Source organism: Pinus tabuliformis, chromosome 8, assembly GCF_031772625.1.
Source record: "Pinus tabuliformis cultivar Carrire ecotype Pingquan chromosome 8, CPIR1, whole genome shotgun sequence".
NCBI classification, from domain to species: Eukaryota; Viridiplantae; Streptophyta; class Pinopsida; order Pinales; family Pinaceae; genus Pinus; species Pinus tabuliformis.
In genome coordinates this window covers 676966252-676980164 of record NC_142294.1, presented here as the reverse complement: position 1 = coordinate 676980164, position 13913 = coordinate 676966252, and the positions used below count along the sequence as shown (strand labels likewise).

The 13913-nt window shown below is 39.7% G+C and overlaps 1 protein-coding gene across 1 annotated transcript; it reads left to right on the top strand.

Annotated features, from left to right (window-relative positions):
• Positions 1-9206: 9206 nt before the first annotated feature.
• Positions 9207-13298, top strand: LOC149237392 (MLO-like protein 6). Its single transcript, XM_089366812.1, has 15 exons — positions 9207-9403; positions 9537-9594; positions 9851-10002; positions 10098-10214; positions 10336-10396; positions 10611-10699; positions 10816-10890; positions 11004-11092; positions 11215-11264; positions 11357-11397; positions 11495-11668; positions 11761-11796; positions 11884-11951; positions 12126-12498; positions 12637-13298. The coding sequence occupies exons 1-14, from the start codon at positions 9275-9277 to the stop codon at positions 12214-12216; spliced, it is 1230 nt and encodes a 409-aa protein (XP_089222938.1). The 5' UTR covers positions 9207-9274; the 3' UTR covers positions 12217-12498; positions 12637-13298.
• Positions 13299-13913: the final 615 nt, after the last annotated feature.

The following is a 13913-nucleotide window of genomic DNA, read 5'->3' as shown; positions in this document are numbered from 1 at the left end:
CCTTTGAAGATTTCAAGTTTTTATTAATGGCTACAGAAGCTACTCAAAATCTCTATCGCTTCGGGAGCTATTTTAACCATTTTCAACTCTTCCTGTAAAAGGTTTTAGCTTTATGGGTCTAGCATTTACCTTGCAAATAGATAAAATTTATTTTATCTATTAAATTGTCTCTGGCTCATCGTAACGACCTATTATCACTGGTCTTTTTGAGTAACAGGCCAGCTCTTAATTTCTTTGTAGTACTATATGAACATATGCTATATGAATATATGCTATATGAATATGAGATATGATTATTTCACGGGAGCTTTGCTCAATAAACTTCTGACATAACACGTGTGTTTATGGCATATTAAACAATATTCTTAATTTGATTACATATTGGAAAATATTTTTAAAAATCACATTATTTAACTCCCTATCAATACAAACTTAATACACCTTCCCAATTTAAAAAACCCCTACTTTCACTAGATATTGTAGGTATCCATTTTTTCATTAACATTTTTTATTCCCCTTTATATATTTCATTAACTTTCAGCTCCATTTTTTATCCATGCCAATATAAAAACCCTTTACCCCCTTTTATATGCTCAATATATTATGTCGTTTTTTACTTAATATATATACCCTAATATGAATGCACATGGTATGGTATTGCTCCCCCAGTGACGCCCCTTGGATTATTTGGGCATCTGCTTTTAGTAATCCATAGTATTAGTTTAGGATATCGTATGAAGCCTAAAAAACTCCATAAAAATATTGTTAAATATATTTTTTTTAATGTATATATGTTTAACTAATAATAATAATTTAAGATAAAATTATGATTTAGTTAAATTTTAGCAATGTGAGATGTATTATGAGGTCAATTCTATGATGTCTAAACACCTTTACCAACCATTTAATTTATAAGGGTGTGCTAGTTATTACGCATTGTTGACTTTACATATTGTAATTATTTAAAAAAAAAAAAATCAAAACTTGCATTATTGTCACTCCACATTACATAGTGTAATTATTTTTAAAAAAATATCAAAACCTATATGAGAATCCATAAATTATTAAATAACTAAAATTTAGATTCCATATTGGGACAATCTAATTGTTCTATGTTTTGGAGGTTTTCCCAACATATTTTTTAGGTTAAATTTGTCTGAAATGAGTTGAATCACAAGTTTGATCAATGAACTCTGCACAATCCAAATGTCCTAATTTTTTTCAAGAGACTATATCCATTTATGTATTAAAAAAAATCACAATCTAATTGAAAATTGTTTCACAAAATTCTAACCAAAAATTTAAAAAATCTCCAAAACATAAAATAGTTAGGCAAGTCTTTAAATATTATTCGAAAAAATAATGCATAGTAAAGAAGTCAACATAAGTAAATGATAAAATTAAACATTTACATGAAACCTTATTAAATGATAAAATTTAGGGTTTAATATTATTTGAAAATGGTAGCAATATTTACGGGAATACTAAAATTTCTAGCGTGAGAATTTCAAAACGTTTTTTTTTTTTTTTTGTAAATCAACCACTTCTATTAATTCATGAACAATTTACATCGCGGTAAGAACAAATTCAAATAAAAAAAGGCCTCACACTTATCAATTTTGTTGGCCAACGAATATAGAGAAAAAGACATAGACATTAGCAAAATAAAAATAGAAGACCCAAGATCGATGGCCCAAATAGATCAAAACTACCCCAAAACCAAAATACATCCCACACTCATCATTAACTATCCATGGTACCCAGAATCAGGTTATCAGGCTCACCACCCCCACAGTGGAAAAATGATTGATGTACATGGGAATCCATATGTGCCATTCTCCATTCAAAGTTGTCCATTCGCTCTTGGAGCCGCTTCTTACCTTTATGAAGGGAGAGAAGCCATTTTAGAATATGCCACTAATTATGATGTATATCATTCAGAAAACTAATCACCTCATTGTGGTCATTATGTCTATCTCAAGCCATTTATTCAACTGCTACTGTCACTTGACGAATTTGGGCCTCCAAGGAATCAAAGGGTGGAGGTAGGTCCACGTGCCCAGGGGAGGCATCTTGTGGCTATTCCAACTCCTCCAAATCGTCTTGTGGAGCAACATAATGCACAACTCCCTATCCCCTTGGGGCCATCCCTCTCCGAGGTCGTCCTCTTTGACGAAGCATGTCCTCACTTTTGAGGATATCCTTGGGCCTCCACCTCCTCTTCCAACCAAAATCTGGACTAATTGCATAGGTGTGCCCTCTCTTCCATAAATATATAGCCCCTGCAACACCCATGCCCCACTTTAGTGTTCCACCACAGACTCCCCGACCAAGTCAAACACTGTTGTATGTCACCTCAGGGGCACAATTATCTCCTCCCTCCAAGCCGTCAAAACAATGCCCCTCCATGAGCAAAAAATGACCACCTAATAACACATTCTTCCCCTGACGACATTGAATTATACAATTGACTACCCCAACCTTGTCACATGGCTCCTTTCTCTGCTCACCCTTCTCTATAAGAACTGAGAACGACATAAACCACAATATAAAAATAAAACAACAAGAAATTGAAACAAAGAAACTCAAGTGAAAGAAACTACTACTGGAACAATGCCACCAAGGCGGCCAGCGGGTCGCAGAGACCCTCTTATCCACTCGAAAACCTACAACAAGGCCCAATCCAAACATAACATACAAAACATATCAACAACTAAAACCAACATAGAGCAAACAAAATAGATATACCTGCAAGAAGGCAAGGGTTGCTAGCCCATTGCCCAGGTATAATAAGAACCCAACTTCGCACACCACCAAGCACTTAACCAACACAAAATTGGTCCTGTGCTTCGTAATTTGTCCTAAACTACAGCCACATATAACGATTTGCATTATTTTAGGAGCCAACGCCACACCCATCTTCCCCATCCATTGCTCGCTCTACACAACGACCGACCACAGAACGAGAGTGGCTTAACTGGAAAGCCTCCCTGCTCACCTAAAGAAGCTACATCCCCTTCACTCCTATCGCTCATCTCCAAACACTTGCAAATGTGCTCTACTACGAAGACCAACTCGGTTATACACAAGACCTTCTCCAAAACATTCACCTACGCGATGCCCAACAAGGATTGCCTAACCTACTTCGAAGTCATTAATGATGTGTGGAATTAACATTAATGCCCATGTCTTAAGCTTCCATTGGTTCATATGCCACCCCCATTATCTGGGCCTCGAGTTAGCGAGCTCCCAAGAGAGTTGAAAAGTCGAAGATCGTGGTTAAAGGCATACGGGCATGCTCGAGATGTGTGACGGGTGCTTGTGTGTGGTTAAAGGTGACTCGGGTTGGTGCGTTCGGTTAAAGGCGACTCAAAGGCAGATGTTCGGTTATGTACAATGATAGGCACGTAGTGTTGGGTGGGCACCCACCCCTTATGATGGGTGAGTCGTGTGACGAATGTACGATGGGCAAGTGTGCGATGAGCGAGTGCGCGCCCGGGTGAGGCACCCATGGGTGAGGCAACACAGTTGACACAACATGAGCGCACCCACATAGAGTGCGAAAAACTCATGGACAAGGTGGGCTGAGCGACCGAGTTGGAGAACATATGCGAAGCCAACGTGTAGCTAAACGAGCGGGTGACACAGTGGAACCAAGGGGGTAGCGACGCATACAACGAGGCCGACATGATATATTGTGGGTGGGCCGATGTGCAGGAGCATGGGCAGGCCGACCTAAACAATGACCAAGCCAACCATGGCAGATAGGCAAAGGGACGCAACTATTGGAAAGTTAGGTCCACGACACACCATATAAATGGAGGCAGCATGGAGCACTTGGGATCATTAAGTCATTCAACAAGCATAAGATAGAGTGAAAAACATAAGCGAAAGGGCTGAAGAAGGAGACCAGGTAGCAGGCAGATTTGTAGGACGCAAGGGATGAAGTTAGCCGTGACATAGTTTGGGGTTTCTGGTTGGACAGAACGATGAACGCATTGTTGGGCAGGCCGCAATGCATAACACAAGTTGGGCACGCCGCTATATCGGGTAACCGAGCAGAGGTGTCGATGGACTCGCACATAATGTTGGCATGGGTGAATTGCGACTTGAGGCTGATACGTTGGATTTGCAGGCAGACAATGCCCACGCTATTGTACGATAGCGCTTGGGTAAATTTCGAGAGATGAAAGTCGGGTCGAAGGCCAGTTGAGGTGAATGGTGGTTCGGGTAAGGCGATTCTGGTGGATGGTGAAGTGAGAGCGCAAGTGGAGTGCTCGGGTGACGAGTGTGTGCAGAGTTGCGACAAGGGCTGAGATTGCAGGCAAGGACCACGAGTTAGTGAACGGGTAGGCACGACGTGCCAGCAGTTCGGTAGACCGGTTGAGGTGTGCACAAAGGCACGTGGGGTGATTTTGCAGACATGGTTTATAAAGGGAGTGTGCAGGCCGAGGCATTGCCGACAACACATGTGTAAATTATTTTTGTACAATTGAATTACATAAATTAATATATTGGTATTGGCAAGACTCAATTACATGGGAGTTTCCGCTCCCACAGATGGTTATGTGTTGTTGTTTTCCACTGTGCATACATATTGTTTATATGATTAATTGAAGAAGTTTATTTTCGCTGCATTGATAACACTTGAAGATACAATTGGTTAAATGTTTGGTTAGGCGTAGTCCATATACTTGAGTATTGGTGAAAAGAAAAAGTATAGTGGTGTTGCACCCGCTATATGTGGTTGAAAGAGTACCACAATGATAGGGTCATGACAGTTGGTATTACAGCCACTTGTAGAAATGCGCTTTGATTGAAGCAGGAATACAACTAGCTATGTTGTAGTTGGTATTGAAGGTTGACATTGGGAGTTCGACAAGGACAGTTTGTAGGGTCAAAGTTGAACGAGTCAGTGTATTCTCTTAACAATATAACAAGAGAAACTAAGGGCGGACAATGCGGAAGAACCTTAGGTTATAGGGATTCTAACATTAATCCTGAGACAGTTTTCATGGACAAGGAATTGGACCGGATGGAGGAGTTTGCTTCAGATATGGCTTCATTGAAGGTTGAGAATGTTGAACTTATAGATGGGTTCATGAAGTTGGAAGAGGCTTACGATAATCTCAAGGTACGATACGAGTATACTAAATGGCAGTATGTGAAAACATAGAAGGAAGTCAAGAACATTGGAGCTGCAAGAGATCAAGATTTGATGAAATCTTGAAGTTGCGGAAAAGTCTTGACAATGCTCAAAATGAGATGGTTGTTTTGAAGAAAGCAGTTGGGCAGGGACCAATTGGAGGAACTACTCATGTGAAAGTCAAGGAACCTGATTCTTATGATGGGATGAGGAGTGAAAAGGAACTTGGAAATTTCTTATGGGATATAGAGCAATACTTGGAGCACTTGGGGATTCATAATGATGAAGCCAAGGTAAAGGTAGTTGGTCAATTCCTTACTAAGGATGCTAAGATGTGGTGGAGATGGAAGTTGGATTAGATTTCCCATAGTGATGTTGATGACATCTCTACTTGGGATGATATGAAGAAATATTTGTAGACTAACTTTAGTCTACAAGATGAGACTTGTGATGCAAGGACAAAGATTAAGTATATTAAGAAAACAAAGAGTTTACAGACATATCAACGGGACTTTTTGAGTACGATTTTAGAATTACCTAATATGGCAGAGAAAGACAAGGTTTTCAACTTCATTATAGGATTGAGACTTTGGGCATGCAATGAGGTGAAGAGGCAAAAGATCAAAAGTCTAGAAGAGGAATTTGTTGCGGTTGATAGGTTGATAGAACATTATGATGAAGGGACTGAAGAGAAGAAAAAGAAGTTCGATAAACCAAAGGAGGAGCATTCGAGGTCAAGTGGCAAGCCAAAAACAAAGCAGCCTATGAAATGTTGGTTGTGCGAAGAGGAACACACGGTGAAGAATTATCCCTCTAGACCGACGGTGGCAGCAACAGCACAAACCGATGCGAAGAAGAAAAAGGAGGAACCAACGATTGAGATGATGCATATTTTGGGAGTTGCAACATCGACGGAGGTTGTCCCAAGGCACGTTCCTGAGAAGAACAAATTGGAGTATGTTAATATGAAGGTTGGGAAATTCACTTTACTCATTATTGTGGATAGTGGTGCGACTCATAACTTCATTAGAGAGGAAGCTACGAGGAAAGTTGGGTTGAAGTTCTCACCAACCCAAGCTCATCTTAAAGTAGTGAACTCTCCACTAGATAAAGTCATTGACATTGCAGAGGATGTGGATGTGAACATTTGTGAGTGGTCTGGGAAGATCGACTTCATGATTGTGTCGATGGATGACTATGAAGCAGTATTGGTATGGAATTTTTGAAGCAATATGAGGTTATGGTGGTGCCACATATGAAGAAGTTGTACATTTACGATGGATGGGAAGATGAACCTTGGGGGTACCTACCGTGGAAGGTATGTCAGCTGGGTGTAAATTGACAACGATGAATGTGGAGGACATCAAGTAGGATGAAGAACTTTATGAGAGGTTTTCCACTATAGATACAAAACTTATGGAGCAGACACAGGTTATTAGAGCATTGTCTCATAGTATCCTGGATTTGATAAGCATGCTAGAGGCAATGGAAGGAAACAAAGATGTTGGACCAAAGACTTAGGAGGAGAGCAGGGAAGAATACATGCAAAGGCTAGAGGAGGAAGATCTAGATAGATGGATTGAGTTTTTAGAGAAGGAGGATGGAGATCCATCGACTTTCCCATCCCCTCCCTCTTTCTAGATTGGCATGGGGATGAGGCTCATTGTCTTCTGCTCATGGCACTGAGTCCTCTCTATGACTTTATGAGCAAGCACTTGGGGCGAGATGGACATGATTAACAATAGGATGTGAAGATAGTCATAATGATGTGAAGAGCATGCGTTCTTGTGGAGGTGATGTTACAGTTGGATTAGCCAACCAACTAATCACCATCACAAGGGGATCCAACACCTGATTTTCTTACAAAGTTTGATGAGATTTGAGCATGGAGCACATCACGGGTGGAGATATTTGAGTGACCAAATGTATGGATATGTCTTAGCGATGGAGGTTGCTGAGATGGTGTTGTCGAGGATGACAACATTTTCATAGTGGCGGAAGATTTCAGGGCGCCGAGTTGGCGAGTGCTTAAGAGAGTCGAAAAACTGACGATCACAGTTAAAGATGTACAAGGTGCGCCCAAGATGTGCGATAGGTGCCCGTGTTCGGTTAAAGGCGACTAAGAGGTGGATGTTCGGTTATGTGCGACGACGGGCATGCCGTGTTGGGTAGGTGCCCACCCCTTACGTTGGGCGAGTCGTGTGACAAATGTACGATGGGTGAGCACGCTGGACGACCCGATTAGGGCGTCTGGCGGGCGTGCGCTCGGGCGAGGCAACACGATTGACACGACATGAGTGCACCCACACCAAATGCGGTTGGCCCATGGGCAAGGTGCGTCGAGCGATCGAGTTGGAGAACATATGAAGAACCAACGTGTGGAGCTAAATGAGCGGGTGACACGACTGACCCAAGGGAGCAGCGACACATACAATGAGGCCGACACGATATATCGTGGTTTGATTGACACAATATATTATGGGCAGGCCAATGTGTAGAAGCATGGGCGGGCTGACCTAAAAAGTGACCAAGTCGACCATGGCGGATAAATGAAGGGACACGACTATTGGAAAGTTGGGTCCACGACACATCATATAAATGGAGGCAGCATGGAGCACTTGGGATCATCAAGTCATTCGAAAAGCATAAGATAGAGAGAAAAACAAAAGCGAAAGGGCCGAAGAAGGAGACCGAGCAATAGGTGGATTTACAGGACGCGAGGGCTAGAGTTAGTCATGGCACAATTTGGGGTTTCTGGTTGGGCGGAATGGTGAACTCATTGTTGGGCGGGCCGCACTGCATAACGCAGATCGGGCAGGGCGCTATAGCGGGTAACTAGGCAGAGGTGTCGACAGACTAGCGCATAGTGTTGGCGCGGGTGAATTTCGACCTAAGGCCGCTATGGCAGACCTGTGGGTGGACAATGCCCACGCTTTTGTGCGATAGCGCTCGAATGAACGCCGAGAGGTGACAGCCGGGTCGAACGCTGATTGCGGTGAATGATGGTTCGGGTAAGGCGGTTCCGGTGGATGGTGAAGTTAGAGCATGGGTGGAGCGCTTAAGTGACGAGTGCGTGCAAAGTTGCGACAAGGTCCGAGAGTGTGGGCAAGGGCCGCGAGTTAGTGAACGGGTAGGCATGACGTGCGAACACTTCAGTAGACCGAGTGAGGCGTGCACGAAAAGCACGATTGGGTGATTTTGCAGACACAGTTTATAAAAGGAGTGTGCACACCGAGGCATTACCGACAGCACATGTGTAAATTATTTTTGTGCAATTGAATTACATACATTAATATATTGATATTGGTTAGACTCGATTACATGGGAGTTTCCCCTCCCACATATGGTTATGTCTTGATGTTTTCCACTATGCATACATATTATTTATATGATTAATTGAAGAAGTTTATTTCCACTGCATTGATAATACTTGAAGATAAAATTAGTTTAGTGTTTAGTTAGACGTAGTCTATATACTTGAGTATTGGTGAAAAAAAAAGGTATAAAAGTACCGCACCCACTATACGTGATTGAAAAATTACCACAAGGATAAGATCGTTATACCCACCCTTCTAGGGGAGGCCAAACAAAATTTCTTTGGTTCATATACCACCCCCACCATTCCATGGGGACAAAACAAAATTTCTTAGAAGAATGTTTATTGACAATTAACGTGGGAAATTGCAAATTCCTACGGTTGGAGTTCATTCATATAACTTGTGTCACAATTCCATGTAAGACGGAGGTCAACGTTCCCATTTTGTGATCCACTTGTGCATTTTCCATTCTCGAATGGATGTGCACGCTCGTCACCACGGTATATTAAATTGATCGAAAAGTTGACTTGCAAACCAATAGCCATTGCCTCTCTTCAAAAATTAATAGATGTCAAGCAACTTGTGTGTCGTTTAGTGATTACGCTAGATGCAAGTTTCGTACGATTTTGATTAATCTAGATGCAAATTTCGTACGATCTTGACCAAGTATTCTGCCTTCCATCTACCGTTTCATATGCAATGAAAATATTGACATAGGAGATTTCCGTATTTAGGAAGACGATATTCGAGTTCTATCATTAACGGATTCGTTTTAAAATACTGAAATCTCTGAGAAGTGTGGGAGAAGAATATGGCAGTAGATGGTGGTAGTAATGAGCGTTCTCTGGAGCAAACTCCTACTTGGGCAGTAGTAGTTGTTTGTTCTGCCTTTGTGCTCATCTCCCTAATTATTGAACACGCTATTCATCGTGTTGGAACGGTAAATTTTTTCCACCAAACTCTTCAATTCATTATCCTACCTCGATTTTGGATTTGGTATTCTGGCAGGACTTCAAGTGTTGAATTGAAATTCTGTTCTGCAATAACAAAGTTTTCTGTGACTATAATTTCAGTGGCTACACAGAAGACACAAGAATGCCCTATATGAAGCACTTGAAAAGCTGAAAGCAGGTAGGCTTGTTGTGGGTTATCTGGATATTGAGGGTAGATTGGTCAAGTCTAAGCTTCATGGAATACGTTGGCTTCATAAAATAAGTCTCAGATTAATCTGTATTGATTGTACTGAGGCTATTACAATGTGGAATTTAATGTAAACAAAAAGATGTAGCAAGTTTACCTTTTACCATTTTCCCAATTTGTTCATGAGATTTCATCTCGGCACATTGGCTGACATTATGCATCTGAAATTTACATTTTTGTACGACAGAGCTGATGCTTATGGGCGTCATCTCGCTTCTACTGACAGCTGGACAGAGTTCCATTTCTAAGATTTGTGTACCAGAAGAAATAGCCTATACGATGCTTCCCTGTGAGAAGAATGTCTCGGGTACTAGTGATAGCGATAATTGTTCCAAACAGGTAAACACTGCAATTAGGGATCGTGTTGTCCATTTGATATGAATTCCAGATATTTATGTTACATTGATAATTTTTCCTTGCCCTCTTGATTCAAGGGTAAGTATCCTCTGGTCTCCCTAACCGGTATGACCCAGCTCCACATCTTCATCTTTACATTGGCGGTTCTCCATGTGTTATTTAGTATCCTAACAATCGCCCTAGCAAGAGCAAAAGTAAGTGCAACGGGAGATATAATGATTTTCTCCATTGTGATTCAGTTTGAATTATGGCTTGGGTATCTTCATGTACTCGAATCATGTTTTGCTGAAACATTCAAGTCGTTCTCGTCCCCAGATGAGGCGTTGGAAAGCATGGGAGAGGGAGATAGAAACATTGGATTATCAGTTTTCACATGGTAAGTTGTTTCCAATCTTCCATATTAGCTGGGTTTCCCTATCAGTATGTGATGTTGAAAAGTGATTACTCAAACTGGGTTGAGTAATTTACAAATCTTAACGGGGATAATGATTTAGAGTTGAATAATTGGGGATTGGGAAACATTTTGAACAGTGTTAAGAAAATTGTTTCTAATTGCAACCAGCTACCCGTTCGCTTTTTGGTGCAAGCAGATCCTGCAAGGTTCAGATTTGCCCATGAAACTCCATTTGTAAGACGTCATATGAATTTCTGGAGCAGAACACCAATTCTTAAATGGATGGTAAGCGATTCAATAGATGACCAGATCATACAGGAATATAACTTAGTTTCCCTTTTGGATGCAATCTGATGGATATTTATTTCCGATGTAGTATTTGACTTTTCTTAGATTTGCAGATTTGCTTCTTTAGACAATTCTTTCGGTCAATTAGGAAAGTTGATTACCAGACCTTGCGCCACGGCTTCATTATTGTATGTCTGGAGAACTTCAAATTATCTTTTTGTAACTCATCTTGGTTATGTGAGCACCAATTTCATTCGTGTGATTAAGGGTTGCAAATTTTCTTTGTTGGAACTGTACACAGGCTCATTTATCAGACAAGGACAAATTTGACTTTCATAAATATATCAAGAGGTCAATGGCTGATGACTTCAAGACGGTTATTGGAATCAGGTTGGTCTGCAGAAAATCTCTGGTCTTCCCCACGATAATGTGGTTTTTTCTCTCTTGTTTTTCGTTCCCTACAAAACATGGCTTTTTTACCTAATACACTTAGTTTATTGCATTATCTGCAGCGCTCCTATGTGGGTTTTTGTTATGATCTTTTTGCTTATCAATGTACATAGTAAGTCTTCACAACTTGATCTCTTCCAAAAGTTTGATTTTGTTCCTGCCCCTAACGTTTCTGGTTTGATGGAATGTGTTATGTGTGAGCAGAGTGGCATGCATACTTATGGCTCTCTTTTGTTCCCTTGATTGTAAGTGTGTGAAAATCTTAAACTAATCTGAACTATCTTGGAAAGTTGTCTGGTTGACTTCTTGAAATTTACAGCGTTTACATGCTTCATTCTGCAGATAGTTTTGATCGTTGGAATGAAGCTGCAACTTATTATATCAGATATGGCTTCAGAAATTGAAGGAAGTCAAGTTGTAGTCAAAGGAACTCCAATAGTGCAACCAACGAATAAGTTATTTTGGTTCGATCGCCCTCAACTTGTCCTTTCCTTGATCCATTTCACTTTGTTTCAGGTATCAAGCGGTTTTGCATTGTTAAATTGTATTTCTCGAATCTGGTAGAATGAGCATTCATTATATTAACGATGGCTTGATGGTTATTGCAGAACGCTTTTCAGCTTGCTTTCTTATTGTGGATATGGGTAAGCATTATGCTAGCAAATAATAAAATTAGTGTGTAGAATCATTAGGTTTACAATGGTATCAATCAGCACACTTTATGCTTGCAGTGGCAGTTTGGCTTTGGATCTTGTTTCCACGAGAGGTTTTATGGCATCATAATCAGAATCGTCATTGGGTAAGTCGGTAGACTATTACTTAAGAGCACATGATCCAATCCTGTTTTCATGTTTATCCCTTTCATGTTGTTGATTTGGCATAGTGCTATGACTATTACGTAAGGACAATATTGATGTCAGTCATATTTTGAATTGAGCAATGATTACGTGGGTTAGTTGTGTTTTATGTTCAGGGTTATTGTGCAGTTGATATGTAGTTATATCACCCTGCCACTTTATGCACTTGTGACACAGGCAAGTTTTTCCATCCTAAATTTAAAATAAAGTCAAATTTAGATGTTTCAGAATACAAATTAAACCTGAAACATGCTCAAAGCTATACAAAATGGCGGTAGATATAACTCAAATATATTCTACTGCCGTAATACTTTCTTTCAATTTCCAAAAAATATATCAAAGTAATCCATATCGCTTTTTATGCTAAACAGTACTTATTTGTTTGGATTATTCAGTAAGATTTTGCAATAGGCAACAATTATGATCACTCTGTTGTCACCCTAGCTTCTTTGGGGAGACAATAGATACCTTGAAACGTGGTTACTCTTGGTATAATTTTTCTACTTTATATACACCGAAATTTATATTAAGCTCTTGCTTAGTTTTTTTGGTGAAATTAATGATACTATTATTAAACCGAAAGTACAGAAAATTGTTCTGTCAAAACTGATTGGATGTACTATGCAGATGGGGTCTCATATGAAGAAGGCCAAATCTCAACAACAGATAGTGAATGCCTTGAAGAGATGGCAACAGAAAGCCAAGAAAAACAAGAAAATACGGAGAAATTCATATTCTGGATTTCAAAGGGGGTCAACAACGGCAAGCCATGGATCTTCTCCATTGTATTTGCTTCAAAGAGATGATAATGCTGAAGACATTGAAACTCCGGAAATCTCAGCAGGATGTTACTACTCAAAATATGAAGCATCACATGTAGAAATGGATGCCCTGGATAATTTACAATCTACAAAAAAAAATCCCATTTCAAATCCTGTAGCAACATCAAATCTGGAAATTGTTGCATGTTCTCAATAACCTGGGTAGCGCAGCGAAACTGTTTTGATCACTGACACGCCCGGAACAAAGTAACTACAAAAAAAAATCCCCACATCAAAAAGTTGCTGACGCAAGTAGTAGAAAATTTTCATTTCTCAGATTTTAAATGTTTGTTCCACCATCTGTGATTTACGGGTGGCTAGGGTGAACTATAGAGATTGGTCCTCGAAGGCATGTAAACTGTTCTATTTCTTACTCCTAGAGAAGAAACTGTCTTAATAATGGATCAAACAATTTGTTTGTCAAAGCAAGTTACTTTGACTGCAGGAGTATGTAAATTAGCAATTATGTGCATGTCAAAATACTTTCAATTGAAATTATTAGAAAAATTCAACACACTTTTGATAGAGTTATAAGAATGAGTTGTTAAAAGAGATTAGAACGCCAACACATAAATTTTAAAAAGGTTGAGTTGCAGTAATACTTGGCTAAAAATATAACCCTAGTCGTAAAACAAGAATGACATAGAAGGTTTTGTTAAGAAGATAAATAAGCAATTGTTTTAAAGGGTCGATAAGAATATTTTAATGTTCTTGATTATGTTTAGTTAAAATTCAGTGAAATATGAAATAGTGTGAAGCTATAATTGTGATGGAATTGTCTGTGTTCTGTGCAATGCAATGATGCAGTTTTATATGTTCTGTGCAATGCAATGATGCACACTAAAGAGTTTTATATGTTTTGTGCAATGCAATGATGCACATTAAAGAGTTTTATATATTATAACTTGATTGCAAGATGTAAAAGGAACTTAAATAAGATTTTGATTTTTATAGTCTATAACACTAATTTCAACCAATTAAGTGTTGTAACAATCTTTTATATGGAAAAGATAACCTAAGCTATTTTCAAGTGCACTTAGTTTGGAGACAAACACAAAACCATTTTACATCACGTCAAAATGC

Excerpts from the sequence above, each read along its gene's own strand:
- LOC149237392 (XM_089366812.1), top strand. The coding sequence starts at position 9,275 with ATGGCAGTAGATGGTGGTAGTAATGAGCGTTCTCTGGAGCAAACTCCT. Across the intron at positions 10,215-10,335 it reads TCGCCCTAGCAAGAGCAAAA|ATGAGGCGTTGGAAAGCATG; the intron begins GTAAGTGCAACG and ends TCTCGTCCCCAG. Across the intron at positions 10,891-11,003 it reads TGCGCCACGGCTTCATTATT|GCTCATTTATCAGACAAGGA; the intron begins GTATGTCTGGAG and ends AACTGTACACAG.